Source organism: Caloenas nicobarica, chromosome 25 (genome assembly GCF_036013445.1).
Source record: "Caloenas nicobarica isolate bCalNic1 chromosome 25, bCalNic1.hap1, whole genome shotgun sequence".
Lineage (NCBI taxonomy): Eukaryota > Metazoa > Chordata > Aves > Columbiformes > Columbidae > Caloenas > Caloenas nicobarica.
In genome coordinates, this window is record NC_088269.1 from 380,788 (window position 1) to 398,554 (window position 17,767).

The following is a 17,767-nucleotide window of genomic DNA, read 5'->3' on the forward strand; positions in this document are numbered from 1 at the left end:
CCCAGATGAGGTTACGCAGGAACCAGGCGGGTTTGAATGTCTGCAGAGAAGGAGACTCCTCAACCTCCCTGGGCAGCCTGGTCCAGGCCCTGTCACCCTCAGTGTGAAGAACTTTCTTCTCATATTTAAGTGGAACCTCCTGTGTTCCAGAATCATTGAGTCCAACTCCAGCCCCTGCACAGGACAACCTCACAGTTCACACCGTGTGTCTGAAGATGTTGTCCAGTCTCTTCTTGAACACTATCAGGCTTGGGGCCATGACACCTCCCTGGGGAGCCTGTTCCAGTGTCCAGCACCCTCTGGGTGAACCTTTTCCTCATGTCCAACTGACCCTCCCCTGGCACATCTTCCTGCCATTCCCTCGGATTCTGTCACTGGTCACCAGAGAGAAGACATCAGTACCTATCCTTCCTTCTCCCCTTGTGAGGAGGCTGTAGCCACCATGAGGTCTCCTTTTAATCTTCAGCTCTGATGCTGAGAAACCCCTTGGTTTGCTTTCTGAAGCAGAAAGGACAAGCCATGACCTCCAGGCAATGGGAAGGGGGATCCTGTCCCTCACACACGGCTCAGGGCTCTTCCTGGGACTGTGGGATGTGGGTGTGCAAAGCAGAGGGAAGGACAACACTGGTACAACAACTTCCAGCTTCCCCATGGGGCTGCAAGGAGGCAACGAGGCACCAGTGCCATGAGGACATGTCTTCTCCTAGGCCTCAGTGGCAGAGACAACTGCCATGGCCAAGGGGACAGAGACCTGGGTTCTGTTGGTGCCTTCCAGCCTTGCCAGCGCCCTTTGCCATCTCCATCACAGGCTGTTCTACACGGTCCTACACCTGCCCCTCTTTCCCTACAGGCTGCAGACACCCATCTCGCCTCCCCACCTGCTCTCACGCCAGCATTTCTGTCCCTTCACTGATGTGTCTGCACCCTCACTGCCTGTTCTTTGGAACACAAACCGTGGGCTGATCCAGCTCCCTCTGGGTGACCACTTGCACCACAGCACTGCCCTTCCAGTGACATTTCTTCCTCCTGATATCCTGTCTCCACCTTTAAAATTGCACTTCGTGACTTTTTTTTTTCTTTCTCCTGCTTTTTTGCTCTACCAAGGAAAGCTCAACCATCTCAGAAACAGCCCTTCAAGCAGGGAACCCAACCTGTTAGGCTTCTTGTGGTCTTCTACCTGACTGGAGAGAAATAGCGTCACCATGATCATCTAAATCCCGTGACTGCTGCTGGTCTTCCAGCTTCTCTGATAGACATGACCATGTTCCTGCTGCTGTCCCATCATGTTCTCAGGCAGAATGGACATGACAACCTGTCTCCAAGGCCTCTTCCTGGGTAGGGCCTGTGGGTACTTTGGCAGAGGTTCTTTCCCAGCCATGTCCCTGCTGCTGGGCTGTCACCTCCAGAGACAGAACTGACCTCACGGTCCCCTTCACAGCCACATGCTGCTTACTGGATTATGAGTTTCTGAGACACAACTGACCTCATAATACCACACCCATCCATCCCCCTCCCATTGCCTGTCCCTGCCTGCGCTCACAGGACTGACACACAGCAGGATGGTGACCAAGCTGCCAGAGCTCTCAGGTCTTGCACCAACACAAGGGATGAGAAGGAGAGTGTGGCAGTGGAACGAGAACAGCTCTGGAAGGCCAAGCGCTGCTGCTCCCTGGCAGTGCTGCCAGGCTGGACTCTCTTCCCCTCCTCCCGTGCACACAGGAACTGTCCCTGCAGCTCCAAACAGGCCTTGGTGAAAGGATCTCAGGAAAAAACAGTTACCGCAAGGCCTTTTAATTTGTTTAAACACACATAGAGCACAGCTCCTCATTTACACAGCCTCTCAGTAAGAATACAGTGAAGTAGAAAGGGGATGACAATATTATCACATGTGAAAAACCACAAGGAGTGACAAAAAATACAGAAGACAGGCTGGGCCTGTAACAATTTGCAGAAGATGATGGGCAGTTTATAGCTTCAGAAAATAATCCAGTAATCAGTTTCCTCAGGTCATCCTTGAGCTCCTGGTTCCTCATGCTGTAGATGAGGGGGTTCACTGCAGGTTCCATGTGCATGGTTGGACAGTGACTGCAATCCTGAGAACTTTCAAAAATGTATCTGTAAATGAACTGAAATTATTGAATACATTCAGTAAAACGTCTGAGCTTTTCCCGTGATTTCTAACTGAGAATTTTTCAGGATGTGTATTAACAGCAGGAGAAGAAATATTGATTTTTCCTTGTCTTTGCATCACCAGTACTCTACTTCTTACTCTGTGTGTTTCATCTCCCTCACATTCCAGTTATTTCCTCCTGGCCTGAAGAAATTCACCATGTCTTTTAATTGTGTTTATATTTATAATTTCCTATCTATCTCTCAAAAATATTTATTGCATAGTTCTCCCTTCTGGAAGGTGGAACTCATTGGAGCCAGCTTGGACTTGGCATAGAGCTGAGGCCTGTGTTTTATCTTTTTGATGATCTTATCACATTTGAATTTGTGTGTTCAAAACCATGGAAAACCTTTTTGTGCCTTTTTGCAGCCAGTTCTCTAAGGAGAGCAGGTGAAAATTTGTGGAAAGAGGCTTTAACATCCAGTTGCAGCCTTCAGTAGAGAAGTCTGATGTAAGGAAAGTGATGTAAGTCCCAGATGTGCGATGACAGGAATAGTGGAGTTGGGAGGTGAGGAGCAACATTGTCCATACAGTGTCAGACCTCAAGGGACCACTTTTCCAATCTGTCTAGACCTCCTTAGGAGACAGTCTGGATCAATATCAATTAGAAAATGCTGGTATCACCTCTTCCATAAATTGAAAAGTAATGAAAAAAATCCTTAAATATGAAAATAAAAATATTAAATGCTTATAGAAATCTTCAACTAGACTTCTAAAACCTCTCTAATTTACTGTACAAGTCTTGAAGACTTTTCAAGAATCATGAATCACACACACGGATCCTTAGGACTTTCTTCACTTTTATGAGCCCCATGGTGCATTTGGTGCTGAGTCCACGAACCTCAGATACTGAGAGGAGACTGAAAAAACCTCTCAAGGACGTAAAGTCAGAAGCAAATGCCGAAGTGTCACGGAGCATTAACTGGCCCAACTGATGGCAATTACCAACAAACTCTCCTGATGGAGTCGTTTGAGCAGATACTTGGAGGCCATGATGGCAGATAGGCAAAGGTCACATACAGACAGTTCTGATGCTGAGAAAACCTTTGGTTTGATTTATGAGGCAGAAAGGCCAAGTCCTCAGCCCAGCCCCTGGGAGGGCAGATCCTGTCCCTCATGCGTGGCTCTTCCTGGGGCACTGGGATGTGGGTGTGATACTGAGTGAAGAACAACAGCCTGACACTTCCCTGTGAGGCTGCAATGAGGCCCCTGTGCCATGAGGACGTGTCTCCTCACAGGTCTGTGGCAGAGACAACTGCCATGGCCAAGTGGACAAACATCTCTGTTCTGTGGGTGCCTTCCAGCCCCACCAGAGCCCTTGGCCATCTCCACCACTGACTGGCTTACACTGTCCCACACCTGCCCCTCTTTCCCCATGGCTGTAGACACCCATCTCTTCCCCACCTTGCTCTCGCCATGGCATTTCCATACTGCCCTGATGTCTTTCCACCCTCCCTGGCTGTTCTGTGAAACACAAAGCCATGGGCTGATTGCAGACTCCCTCTGGGTGACCTCTTGCACCACAGTGCAACCTTCAAGTGACATTTTTAGCTCATCATGCCCCGTCTCCACATTTCAAGCAGCACTTTGCAGCAGTTTCTCTCTTTCTTCTGCTCTTTCCCATTGTCAAGCAAAGTTCCATGATCTCAGAATCCACCCTTAAAGTATTTGACCCAGACCATCCGCCTGCTCGTGGTCTCTCAGCTGACCAGAAAGAAGTATCCTCACCATGATCTTCCAAGCCACATGCCTGCTGTTGGCCTTTCAGCATCCTGGAAAGACCAAAGGCATGTGCTTGCTGCAGATAAAAGTAAAATGATTGTCACCCTCCAATCCCATGCACCTGCTGGTTGTCTTTCTCTGACTGCCAGATGCATCTCCATGCCAGTCTTGCAAGATGCTACCGCAGCAGTGACCTTGCAAACAACATTCAAGCTAGGTACATGTTGGTGGCCTATCAGTTCCTTAGGCACAGCTTCAAGGACACACACATAGACCAGTCATGTGCCTGAAGCTGGCCTACCAGGTACTCAGATGGAAGTGACCTCACAGCCACCATCACAGCCATGTGCCTCTCACATGCCCATGAATCTCTGAAGCACCATAGACCTCGTCCCAGCAATCCTATCCATCTCCTCCTTGGGCCTGACAGCTGGTCAGGCACCTGTAACCTCACATCCCTCTTCAGATGCCCCGTGGCTGCTCCAGAATAACCCTGGGTTGCCCCAAGGGGCCAAACTGCTTAAGTAGGGTAGGGAGAGGGGTTGGAGGTGATGGGGGTTGAGCATGGCAATGAGAGCTTTGAGGATGAGGTGTTCAATTTAGGGATTAAGGATTAGAGCTCGCTGTTCAGGGTTAAGATTTAGGCACCTGGTAATCTGCTTAGGTGTGTGGTTAGTGTCAAGGGTATGCGCTAGCTTTGTGAGGTATATTTTTTTTTAGGGTTGTGGTGAGGCCTAAGGTTAAGGCTGGTATCTTAAGGCTAGGGATACAGGGTAGGGATTAAAGTGAGTAAAAGGGTAAGACTAAGAATAAGGGGTTATAGGCTTGGGATTTGGCTTAGAGGTAAATTTTGAGCTTTGGGTTTAAAGTAGTGCATTACTGTCAGGATGAGGACTAGCATTTAGGGGTAAGTTTAGAGTTTAAGATTACTGCTTAGAACACAGGTAAGTGCCTAACATGAATGTTTTCACAGTCAATGTCACGGCGGCATCACCGTTACCTGAAACCCTCCAAATCTTTTATCTCTGTTGGCCAAGCCATTCTTTCCTCCCGCAAATCTCCAGTCCTTCTTGTCCCAGTTCCCCTTGACCTTCCCAAATCTGTCATCATCTTGGGAGCAGCTTTCTGATGGCCTTCATGACCTCTGCGTATTTGCCTTCCCACTGCTGGTCAGTCAGTTTCTGTGACAGAAGTGACCTCACAGCAGCATCCAACGGGACACAATGGGCTGCTGTGCTGCTGAGGTCACTGCTCAGCCCACCCAGCAGCCCTGCACCACCCCTAAGGTCCCCTACCTCAGCTCACGCCTACCAGCTCATGCTCCAGCACAGCTCCCACAGGTCCAGGGAGACTTCTCCCAGTCCCACATGGTGCTTCAGCTACCCCAGGGTATGTTGGTGGTAGTGGCCACCTCTGTGCAAACAACTGAATCAATCCCTGAACGTAGATTTTAGGAAATAGTTGAGCCCTCTGCAGAAAAGGCTTCTGTGTAATAGCTGAAAAAGTCTTCCTTTCCACAACTGCTAGTATTTTTAAACCAATTTTCATGAAACTCTTCGTAGTCAGTTAGTTAGTTAGTTTGTTTGTTTTGACAGTACCATGGGCAAGTGTCAGCAAGCTGATTAAACACTGTATCTCTATGTGAATGTTTTTATGCAGCCATTTCCCAAAACACATTGCCTACCAATGGTTTGAGTTGAGAAACACTGTTCAGAGGATCTTCTCAATTTGTATTGGCACATTTTATATCTCTACTTCTTTCCCTCTGTCTCTTTTACTTCCTTGCCTGTTCTTTGAAGAGCTCTCTAAGGAAAAGATTAATTGAATTATGGAATACCATAGATCGGAAGAGACTCCTTTGCAAGGATCTTTGCAAGAGTGTCTTCAATTGGATCAAGTGAGGCTCCCCTTACAACTGTTCTGCTGAGTTCTTACAATTCAGCCAGCCTGTTGTCCTGCACATCCTCTCTGGCATGTGCAAGCAAGTTAAGTAATTACTGTTTACTCAATTTTATTCAGTTTTGCAGCAGAAACTGCTACAGGGATCTCTGAAACAGTCAGGTTCTTCATCCAGGATGTTAAAAACTACCTTTATGCACAGGAAACAGGCCCAGGCACAGCAGGATCTGCCTGTCTCCAGCACTATCTGGAATCCCACCTGGAGAAATCCCGCACAAGTCAGGCCAACATTTAATTTGAAGGTGACTAATTTTTGCTTATTTTGGAGGTGGTTGATATTGAAGGAGGTTGACTGAACTCAATCACTTGGTTTCAAGTTGATCCATTGTCTCAGACCAGTTTCTGCTGTTGTCTCTGTGGACAATGAGATGGGAAAGTCCTTGGACCACCCAGGTGACTAATGACTGAAGAGCTCTGGTTGCACACCCACACAACTTTGTTTCATCACCTCAAACCCACCATCTCCTCTTCTCCCTCTTCTCCCCTTGCATTTTGAATTATTCTGTTTTTGGAGCCGTCTGCTCTACTCCTTTCTATGTCTGAAAACAAATGTAAAGATGAAGGGAAAAACACCAGTCTTTATTGTATATGTGGGGGGTTTTTTGTCTTTCTTTCTCCTAGATGTGTAGTTTGATTTAAAAAACAAAATAACTTAAGGAATTGGAGATTTGAGACTTGAATAGTGAGTTTCACCTGCTTCACAACAGGTGCCTGTGAGAATTTGTTTTCCCAAGGCTCCCTGTATAATCAATGGAGAGAGGAGAAATCTCTCAAGGCTGGGTCCTCCCAAACTATAGCTGGCACGCAAAAGAAAAGGTACGAATCTCTTCCAGTCACTATTTTCCTGGTCTGTGTTTAAGTCAGGACATTTGATAGTAATAGCAATGAGCAACTGTTTGGAAGTAACTGCATTTCGGTGCAGATGGATGTCAGACGAGACTGTGTGGAACTATAACAAATTTCAGTCATTATTTAGAGTGCTAAAGAAGATGAGTTATACTTGGTCCCTATTCTGCCCTCCCCTCCCCTCTCCTGAAGAAACAGACAGCACAAAGCTGTGGAAGAAAGCACGGGATTACGAAAGAGATGCTTGATACTGCCTATTCTGAAATCAATAGATACTCAGGGATTCCTAGTCCAAAAAGGCAAGTACTGAAAAGTAGAAAGAAAAGCTTTCAACATACATTTGATTTGATTTGATTTGATTTGATTTGATTTGATTTGATTTGATTTGATTTGCTGTAATAGTTTGGCATTTGTGCAATAGAAGAGATGAGTTAGGCACATAGGTGTGACAGGTGTTTGCAACAGACCGGCATGAATTTGGAATTTGCCAGGAATGGGATAAAATAGCTAACAGACTTTAAAATCCTCTGTCATGAAGGAAGAATTCTTTACGAGTGTTTAAAAAAGGTAGAAAGAAGACAACAAATTCTCTGAGAACTCCAACTGAAATTTGATACAGAAAAATCAGGGTATGAGAAATGCTTGAAGTACTCTATCTGTGTACTAGAGGAAGACTGCAAGAAAGGAAAGAAGCAGAGAAGGTTTTGGAGACCCTTTCTCCCAGACTGTGGAATTATCACACTTGTTTTTTGCCATGTTCCTGTCTTGGCATGACGAACCGAAATTCAACGTGGGACCAGAAAATGAAACTGCAGTTACTGAGTTCATCCTAGAGGGTTTCTCAGGCCTTGACCAAAGACTACAGCTCTTACTCTCTTTGGTCTTTGCGCTCATGTACCTGACAACAGTGATGGGGAACACTATCATCATTTTCCTTGTGTATGCGGATCACCGCCTTCAAACCCCCATGTACTTTTTCATTGGCAATCTGGCCTTCCTGGAAATCTGGTTTACATCCTCCACAAGCATCAAGTTGGTTGTGATCCTGGGTTCTGGTAGGAGAACAATCTCACTAAGCAGCTGCTTTGCCCAATCCTATTTCTATTTTGCCCTGGGCTGTACAGAGTGTGTTCTACTTGTTGTCATGTCCTTTGACCGCTATGTTGCCATCTGCCAACCTTTGCGTTATGCTGCCATCATGAAGCCTCAGCTCTGCATCCACCTGGTTGTTGCTACTTGGGTCACAGGCTTCACATTCTTGAGTTACCACCTGGTCATCCTCTCCCAGCTGACCTTCTGTAGCTCAAATGAGATCCACCACTTTTTCTGTGACAACTCCCCCTTATTCAAACTGTCCTGCTCTGACACTAGCATGCTTTGGAAAACAGACTCTGTTTTCTTATCCTTTGTCATTCTGGGTTCCTTATATTTAACTCTGGCATTTTACCTGTGCATCCTTTTCTGTATTCTACATCTTCCAACAGCCTCTGGGAGGAAAAAAGCTTTTTCTGTATGTTCTTCCCATCTCACCACCTTGGCAATGGCATATGGGAGCTGTATTGTTCTCTATGCATGTCCTTCAGAATATGTTTCCTTGGAGACTAAGAGCATTGTAGCATTGCTGAACACCGTTCTGTACCCCTTCTTAAATCCATTCATCTACAGTCTTAGGAACAAGACTGTGATACTGGCCCTGAATGAAGCCATTGCCCGTACAAGAGCACAGCTTTTCCCCTAATCATGAGGCATTTCTGGACAGCACTTCCAGTGATCTGCTATCATATGTTAAATAATACCAATGCATATGTATGTAACCTCCAGACAGAGATACTTCAGGAGATTTATGTTCTTGTTCGATTGTGTTAAGTGATAAGAAGCTCACCTGCACACACAAAGAAGGCACTAACAATGGCAGGAGAAGTAACTCAGTTAATACCCTGCCCCAGCTGCTCTCAGCCCCATCACTGGAGAGCCACCAGCTCATCAAGAGCCCATCTCCAAAACCAAGAAGAGCACAGAGGCTCATTGGCAAGTGAGAACCCAAATTACAGGCTCTGAGGAATGAACTTCTTGTCCCGGGGCCATCCTGGGAGAGCCATCAGCCTCGTCGTCCAGGAGTGAAACCCATCAAGAAGAGTCACTGAGAGCAGCTCTCTGGATCATCACTTGGACTAGGAGAATAGTTGCCTGGGGGTGTAGGACACATTATGCGATGCAGGGGAAGAATATTTTTGGATTGCACAGGACTTATAATGGGAAGTTTGGGGAAGGACCCCAACCATTGCAGTCTGTCCTGTCTGTGTGAGCCAACGCAGGCAGGTCACAAGAACAACCAGAGGCCACAAATGCAATTGCCAAGAGCAAATTTATTTTTGATACCTCGCTACCAGGGGATCCCTGAAACAGCACTTAAGCTCCTGGGCAAAGGTCAGACAACTGGAGATGCGAGTGTTGCAGAATTCAGCCCCGGTAGAAGATCAACCAGCCTGCTAATTTCATATAAGGATTCATGCAGGCACAGTTTACCACACTGCTTTGATCTTTGCCTGCAGGAATCTCAAGGATGTACGATAAGGTGCCTTTATGACTCTTTTCACAGGCCTGTTGTCTAAACACTGAGGTTCTACTTGTGATTTATGTGTTTTTCTACACCACAGCTGCAGTCGCTTGAGCATATTTACAATTCTCCTCCTTCCCATTCTTGCATTATTCCCACATATTCCACCCCCTCACTCAAGAGACAGCTCCTGCTGGGGACAGCAAAGCCAGAGTTGTTCATCTGGGCTTGTGAGGTGTAGCACAGAACAATTTACAGGGGAACACAATAAACATATACAGAAAAAGGGAAAAACATACAATTTGCTACAATACTGCTTTGAATCAGGTGTCCCATTCATCTTGTCAAGGAATTAAATGAGTCATTCGACCAGGCATTATCAGTAGATAGTTTCACTTCACAGAATCACAGAATCAAAGATTGTCAGGGATTGGAAGGGACCTCAAAAGATTATCCACTCCAATCCCCCTGCCGGAGCAGGAACACCCAGATGAGGTTACACAGAAGGCGTCCAGTCGGGTTTGAATGTCTGCAGAGAAGGAGAATCCACAGCCTCCCTGGGCAGCCTATTCCAGGCTCTGTCACCCTCACTGTGAAGAAGTTTCTTCTCATATTTAAGTAGAACCTCCTATGTCCCGGTTTGCACCCATTGCCCCTTGTCCTATCATTGGTTGTCACTGAGAAGAGCCTGGCTCCATCCTCATGACACTCACCCTTTCCATATTGATAACCATTAATGAGGTCACCCTTCGGTCTCCTCTTCTCCAAGCTAAAGAGCCCCAGCTCCTCAGCCTTTCCTCACACGGGAGATGCTCCACTCCCTTCAGCATCTTCGTGGCTGCGCTGGACTCTCTCCAGCAGTTCCCTGTCCTTGGACTGAGGGGCCCAGAACTGGACATAATATTCCAGATGCGGCCTCACCAGGGCAGAGTAGAGGGGCAGGAGAACCTCTCTGACCTACTGACCACCCCCCTTCTAATCCCCCCAGGTACCATTGGCCTTCTTGGCCGCAAGGGCCCAGGGCTGGCTCATGGTCATCCTGCTGTCCCCAGGACCCCCAGGTCCCTTTCCCCTACGCTGCTCTCTAACAGGTCGTTTCCCAACTTATACCACAACCTGGGGCTGTTCCTGCCCAGATGCAGTACTCTACACTTGCCCTCATTACATTTCATTAAACTTTTCCCTGCCCAACTCTCCAGCCTGTCCACGTCTCGCTACTTAATGCATTAGTCCCAAAGATGTGAAATGTCATCTTCCATCCTGGCTAGTTCATCATCTATGTTGAGGCAACACATGGCTTCAAAATCAAAGCAGCATTTGCAGCCACTACCTACTCAACAATAAGAAAATTAATGTCATAATCCCTTAGCATAACACAATTCTGTAATACAGCTACCAGGGTTGTCATGCCAATGAAGCACATCATTAAGAGATCTGCAGCTGTTAGTTTCTCCTAAACATTAAAGGCAAATGATTTGGATACTGTAGAGGCTGAACAAATCTAAGTTTACCAGGACAAATCTCAGTTAATCAACAGGAGTGTTGTCACCTTCCAGTAGTACATACGCTGCTGCTCCAGCTCCTTCAGCTGGTATCACTCTGGGTTTAACAACCTGCTGTGGGTTAATTGTCCACACATATTGGAAAGTCATGGCCTGCACTTTTTCAGATTGGACTTCAGTAAGACCTTGGGTCTGTGACACCAATAACATTGTTCCAATGCTGTCACCTCTAGATAAAACCCAGGTGTTCACCGAAGATACCTGAAATACAAGAACTCGAGAATGTGATATTAGCGAAGGATGTAACATAAGAGCGGAAGTCAGGGTACAGAACTGTACAGCATTCTCTGGAGTTATAGGAATTTTTACTTCTAGGTCAATAGGCTGCAGTCCCACTTTCCAATCCATTGGTGTGAATAATTCCATTTCCCCTGTAGTTAGTCCTGACACTGTATCCACAGCAGTGTGTACATATTGCCACCCCCTAGATGGGGGTAGGAGGCCGATATAATCAACCTGACAGGTATGCAAGGCCCACTGACCCCGTTTTATCCTTCCCCATGGCCTACATAATGCCCTTAAATGTACCTGAGTACAAGTAGCACAAAGATGCACGCAGGTTTTACAAGTCTATAATAGCAAAGGGGTTTGATTGTGAGCCATGTTCCCTGCACGTGCAGTACAAGCTGATTGATGTCCACAAGCTATATGCACATTTAGATCTTGAGCATGCAGCTCGGCAGAGGACATATTATTTACTTCCCTAGTGTTTTGTGACTTAAATGTATCAACTTTGTTGTGCTTTTCTATTAACGCTTCACAAGTGGAATCCACCTCCACAGAAGATGTGGGGATAAAAGTTTTGCAACACCTTAAAAATCCCCCAAAGGCATGCAATTGTTTTACTGTGGCTGGTACAGAAAACTGCTGGACTGTTTGGTATTTCTCTGAGCTGTCCATGCCAAACTATTCCTAAAAATAGTACAGTAGCACTAGGGCCCTGTGTTTTCATTGGATTAGTTGCCCAGCCTTGGTCCTGTAAATGAAATTTCAGTGATTTGACAGCTACTTCAGCTTCTTATTGTGACACTGCCATGATCGGCAATATAATGGCAAACAGAAATGGTACCTGACCAGAGTGCGACATTGGCTACTATCATTTGGTGGCAAATGGACTGACTGGGTTTGTCAGGCAATGTGGGGGGACTACAGAGATGCTGCTCGCTATTGTAGGGAGGAAATTCATGCTGCCAAAGTTCAATTAGAATTGAAGCTGTTCAATAGTGAGAAGGGCAATAAAAAAGCTTTTTAAAATAGATTAATGGCAAAAAGCAAACTAGAAATAACTTGGGCCCATTACTTGATGAGCATGGTCACCTTATTAACAGGGACATAGACGAAGCTGAGATGTTTAATGCTTTCTTCACCTTGGTCTTCAACAGTGATGATGGACTTGTGGGCCCCTATAAACCTGGGCTGGAAAACCACGTCTGCAAGAGCGATAAACTCCCAAACGATCCGGAACTTGTACTGGATCTGCTACTCCAGCTGGATCCCTACAAGTCGATGAGGCCTGATGGGATTCATCCAAGATTGCTTGAAGAGCTGGGGATGTCATGACAGAACCTGAGGGAATGTCAGGAGGATGTGCCAGGGGAGGGTCAGCTGGACATGAGGAAAAGGTTCTTCACCCAGAGGGTGCTGGACACTGGAACAGGCTCCCCAGGGAGGTGTCACGGCCCCAACCTGACAGTGTTCAAGAAGAGACTGGACAACGTCCTCAGACACACAGTGTGAACTGTTGGGTGTCCTGTGCAGGAACAGGAGTTGGACTCGATGATCCTGTCGGTCCTTTCCAAATCAAGACATTCTATGATTCTGTGTATCGCTGAGGCAATACTTGAAAAGTATATTGCTTTTGTTGCCAGGTAAAGGCAAACTGGTCTTGTATTGAGCTGGCAGGTGGGAGTGGGCACAGTGCTGGTGACGGGGCGAGGTGTGCTCAGCTTTTTTGCGTAAGCATTAATTTTGCTGTTGGCAAAGCATTTCTGATGTTCTGATCCCATCTATTTCTGACTGTGGGATACTAGCTTGTACAAGATCATTCTACATTTGTGTCCCCATAACCCATGCTGTAATTCCTTTTGGTTTTGCTACCTTGCCTTGATTTACTACCCAAACAGAGAGTCCCAAAATTACAGCCCAAATGTCCCCCAAGGAATTTATTAGAGCACCCACATTACTCGTAGCATTTGTCACTGCTGCTGTAGTCCAGGGTTTTAGTGAGGCAGGTGCTCCTCTCAAAAACTGCATTTTGACACTTGTTACTGCTACACTGTCCAGACTGGATCCTAAAAGCAATGCATGAGCCATCCCCATCTGCCACATCAAATTAATACCTTTTTGCATTGCACACCAGGTTCTGAGGGATGACACTGATTTGACAGGTTCAGCATACGGTGGTAAAACTCCTGCACACAACCCTTGATACGTTTTTATGCGAGAACTTCACATTCAGGAGCTCTAAGATGGGTAAATAATTACCATACCCATTTGCTGGCTAACTCGTGAGAAGAATCCAATGCTACTTTCCATGGCAACACATGCAGAGCCATTTCAGTTGCCTGCGGGGTAACCACTGCCCCGTCATCAATCTCAGGCTGTGCCTGTGGCAGAGCCAATTGATCCAGAAAAGTGGCCACGGGGGCCCAGCGCTCAGTGCTGGGCCATCCCTGAACACAGGGAGTCACCAGTACGACTGTCCCAGTCCCCGACCTTTTTGCAAACCATGGCATGGCTGTTTCTGGTGATGCTGACCGTGCCAAATGTGTGAGCTGACACAGGCAGGTCACAGGAACAACCACAAACCGCAGATGAAATGCGAAGTGTAATTTATTTTCTTTACCTCGCTAACTATGGGATCCCCAAAAAAGCACCTGGGCAGACGTGACACCAGCAAGAGCGCAGGTGCTGCAGAGCTCAGTCCTGGCTGGATCCCTGGACCTTCTGGTTTCACCTGTATCTCAGGGATTCATGCAGGTGCGGTTCACCACACTGCTTTGATATTGACCTGCAATAGAGCAGGAATTTCAAGGACGTTTGAGAAGGTGCTTTTAAGACTTTCACAGTTCTTCAGTATATAAAGGCAGAGGTTCAACTTGCGAAGCACACAAGGCTAAACAAAGTTGAGCGTGATTTGCGTTTTTCTATACCCCAGGTACAGTCACTTAAGTGTATTTACAGATCTCTTCCTTGCCAATCTTCTGTTATCTTCCCACACCTACAATTAGTGTCGTGCTCAGTATAAAGCTGGAGCTGACTTTTCTGGCTAATTACTTCCACTAGTTCAGGTTTTCCAGCTACTTTGTTTAGTTTTGTTTGGAAGTTTCGATCTGTTGGGAGTTTTGAGTGAGTTCAGCCTTTTGCTGTTCTGCCATTTTGCAGTTGGCCCTTGGGCCGTTTTGCTCTGTCTTGCTGAGATGGGCTGTTTGGGACTAAGGTGCTCCCTTCTCCAGGACTGGCTGTTCTGTGTGACTGGAGTTACATGAGGGATTGTACTGAGTATGTTTTCATAATTTAATTTAATTTGATTTTTTTTATATTTCCTCTTAATTTTTTAATTTAATTTAATTTAATTTAAATTTATTTTATTTTATTTTATTTTATTTTATTTTATTTTATTTTATTATTTTATTTTATACATAGTAGTAGTAGTAGTAGTATGTTAGTAGTAGTAGTAGTATATTATATTATACTATTTTTATTGTCTTATTAAAATGCTTTTTCTGAACCCATGGGTTTCTCCCTCCCCTTCAGTTATCTTCCTTACCCCACTCAGTCAGTTGGGGGAGTACGTGACTCTGGATCAGCCATGGCTTTGTGTTTCAAGGAACAGCTGGTGGGGATGGAGAGACAGCAGCACAGGTGGGGACACACTGGGGTGAGAACAAGGTGGGGAAGCGCATGGGGTGTCTGCAGCCTGTGGGGAAACAGCCATAGGCCTGGGAGAGCGTAGGATGGACTGTGGTGGGGATGGCCCAGGATGATGCTGGATGTCCCTGAAAGACCCAAGGTCTTTGTCCCCTTGGCTATGGCTAGTGTCCCGGCCAACTGAGGCCTAAGAGGAGACACATGGTTGTCATGGCCATGGCACCCCATCGCCTCCTTGCACCCCCCAGGGAGGCCAGGAAGTGTCACGCCATTGTCCTTCACTGGGTATTGCACTCTCCAAGTCCCCAGGAAGAGCCCTGAGACACACGTGAGGGACAAGATCTCCCTTCCTAGGGGCAGGGGCTCAAGGCTTGGCCATTCTCCTTCATCAAACAAATCAAGGGTTTCCTCGGCATCAAAGCTGCTGCACTTTGCCTTTGCCTGATGGAACCACAGCCTCCAATTATCTGCTCTAACGAGCCCCTGGGGAAGCTTTGTCAGTAACAGTCAGTGGGACCCATTAATGCTTCAAGGTACTTTGGAGTTTGCTTCTGACTTGGACTCCTTGAGGAGATTCTTCAGTCTGTCCTTGCTATCTGAGGTTCATGGACTCAGCACCAAATATGCCATGGGGCTCATTAAAACACAGAAAGCCCTAACAAGCCATGTTTCTTTCCATAATTTTCTTCAAATATTCAAGACTTGTAGAACTAATTGGAGAAGTTTCAATGGGACACTTACTGATGAAGATTTCAAAGAAGATTTCATAAAGGAGGGTTTTTTCTTTCAAGGGTATTTTCTATCATTTTTCAGCGTATAGAAGAAGTTACAACAGCATTCTACAATGGACATTGATCCAGAGGGTCTCCTGAAGACGTCTGGACAGGCAGGAGAACAGTCCCTTGAGGCTGGACACTGTATGGACAACCTTGCTCCTCACCCCCCACCCCCAGTCTGCCAGTTCCCTCATTGGCCACCAGAGACTTGCATCACCTTTCCTCACATCAGACTTCTCTGTACAAGAACAGTTTTAGACAAAGAAAGGAAAGATTAACTATAGACATAACTAAGGTGTTGAGTGAAGAGTTAATTAGACATCTGAAAATTTCTAACTCTCTGAAGCTCGAAGCAGAAACCAAACAGTTGAATGGTAACTGAATGCGCAAAGAGCAAGTAGAGGAGGAAGGCTGAGAGCAATGGGAAGGGCTTATGTCCAGACAGTCTGCTGAAAAGATGTCCTTAGACATGGCCTTTTAATCGGGAGATGTGGGAACTGATGAATACGAGGGAGATTAAATAATAAAGTAGTGGTAATACAAGTACAGGGGAAGATATTTCTTCTCCAGCCACCAGTACACTTCCTGGACATGCCCCTTTTGCCATGTTTTTTAATATATAAAAAATACAAAAAAGTGCACCTATCCAGGTGACATTGATTGTCTGACCATAAACAGACCTTTCCCACAGGGCTGCTCCCAGCCAGGCAGCCCCCAGCCTGTGCCATTGCCAGCATGAGTCCTCTAAAGGGGGAGAAACTGGCACTTGTCCTTGTGGGATTTCCTGAGGTTCCTGCCAAGACGTGCTCTCCTCCTTGAAGCCCTTCATTGGGCCTGGGAGTCCTTTTCAGCAAAGCCTCATGCACAGAAGGCATTGAGTCCCTCAGTCCCAGTGGTGTCTGCTGTTTATTATTAGATCACTGTCCTCGTTGAACAGCAGCTCTGCATTTTCCTTGTTCAGTCTTAGGCTCTAACATAGCAACTGAAGCTCTTTCTCTTTTCTTGCAGACACCAGGTGGTCGCCCCCTGGCAGCTGCTTCCTGGCCTCTGTCACTGCCCTGTTCTGTGCCAGCCGAGCACCGCTGGCCCACACATGGTCCCACGGACCCACCGTGCAGGCGCGGAGTGGAAAGGGTGTATTTGGCATGAGGAACAGTTTCCCTTGGATGATCTCCATGACATCCCTTTGTGTTCTGTCCTCCTTCTGTTCCTTCTACTTGAGACAGCCTTTTCCAGCTCCTGGAACCTACCCAGCTCTATCTGCCTCCCACGTGGGATTTTGCAGACATTCTTTCTCCAGAGTCTGGAAGAGGAGAGAGATTGAGCAGGGCCATCAGCTCCCCCAGTGCAGGCACTGGCCCAGCAGGAGGATGAAAACGGCCGAGCAGCAAAATTCACCCACGAACCAGCAGTGAGCAGCCTGTGCTGGAAGTGGCTGATCATAGAGGCCACCAGTGAAATCTCACTTCAGGTCTGTTCCTGAACACATCACCCCATGCCCTCCTCCCCTCAGCCCATGGAGAACCCCAGCACTGCAGCACGGCCTCACGGGGACAATCTCTTCAGCCTGTTCCTGACCTCAGCTTTGGAAGAAGAGCCCAACTCCAGACATTGCACCGAAAAAATCCCCTTTTCTTACAGAGATGTGACATGATAGGCCAGCTGTACCATCACACCAAACACATGTGCAAGACCCTTGTGTCACACAGACTGGATTCATAGCTCTGGACAAGTGGAGTGCATGCAGATATTACCAAAGCAATGGAATTACCACAGGTGAAATTCCCAAGGCACAGGAGGTTCCCCAGATAGATGGGAAATCACTTGTGAAGAGACATGGGCAGCTTATTGCTGCAGAAAGACGGATTGAATCAGCTTCTTGAGTGCATCCTTGAGCTCCTGGTTCCTCATGCTGTAGATGAGGGGGTTCACTGCTGGAGGCACCAAAGAGTACAGAACAGACACCACCAGATCCAGGGATGGGGAGGAGATGGAGGGGGGCTTCAGGTAGGCAAATGCACCAGTGGTGACAAACAGGGAGACCACAGCCAGGTGAGGAAGGCAGGTAGAAAAGGCTTTGTGCCGTTCCTGCTCAGAGGGGATCCTCAGCACAGCCCTGAAGATCTGCACATAGGACAGCACAATGAAAACAAAAGACATAAAAATTAAACAGGCACCAACAACAAGAAGCCCAATTTCCCTGAGGTAGGTGTTGGAACAGGAGAGCTTGAGGATCTGGGGGATTTCACAGAAGAACTGGTCCAGGGCATTGCCCTTGCACAGTGGCAGTGAAAATGTTTTGTCC

The 17,767-nt window shown here is 46.8% G+C and overlaps 1 protein-coding gene and 1 pseudogene across 1 annotated transcript; both read left to right on the forward strand.

The window, feature by feature from the left end:
* The window catches only part of LOC135998385 (ciliary microtubule associated protein 1A-like), a 175,618-nt pseudogene that overhangs the window by 143,247 nt on the left and 14,604 nt on the right, over positions 1-17,767 (forward strand).
* Positions 7,842-8,435, forward strand: LOC135998328 (olfactory receptor 6E1-like). Its single transcript, XM_065651472.1, has one exon. The coding sequence runs from the start codon at positions 7,842-7,844 to the stop codon at positions 8,433-8,435; it is 594 nt and encodes a 197-aa protein (XP_065507544.1).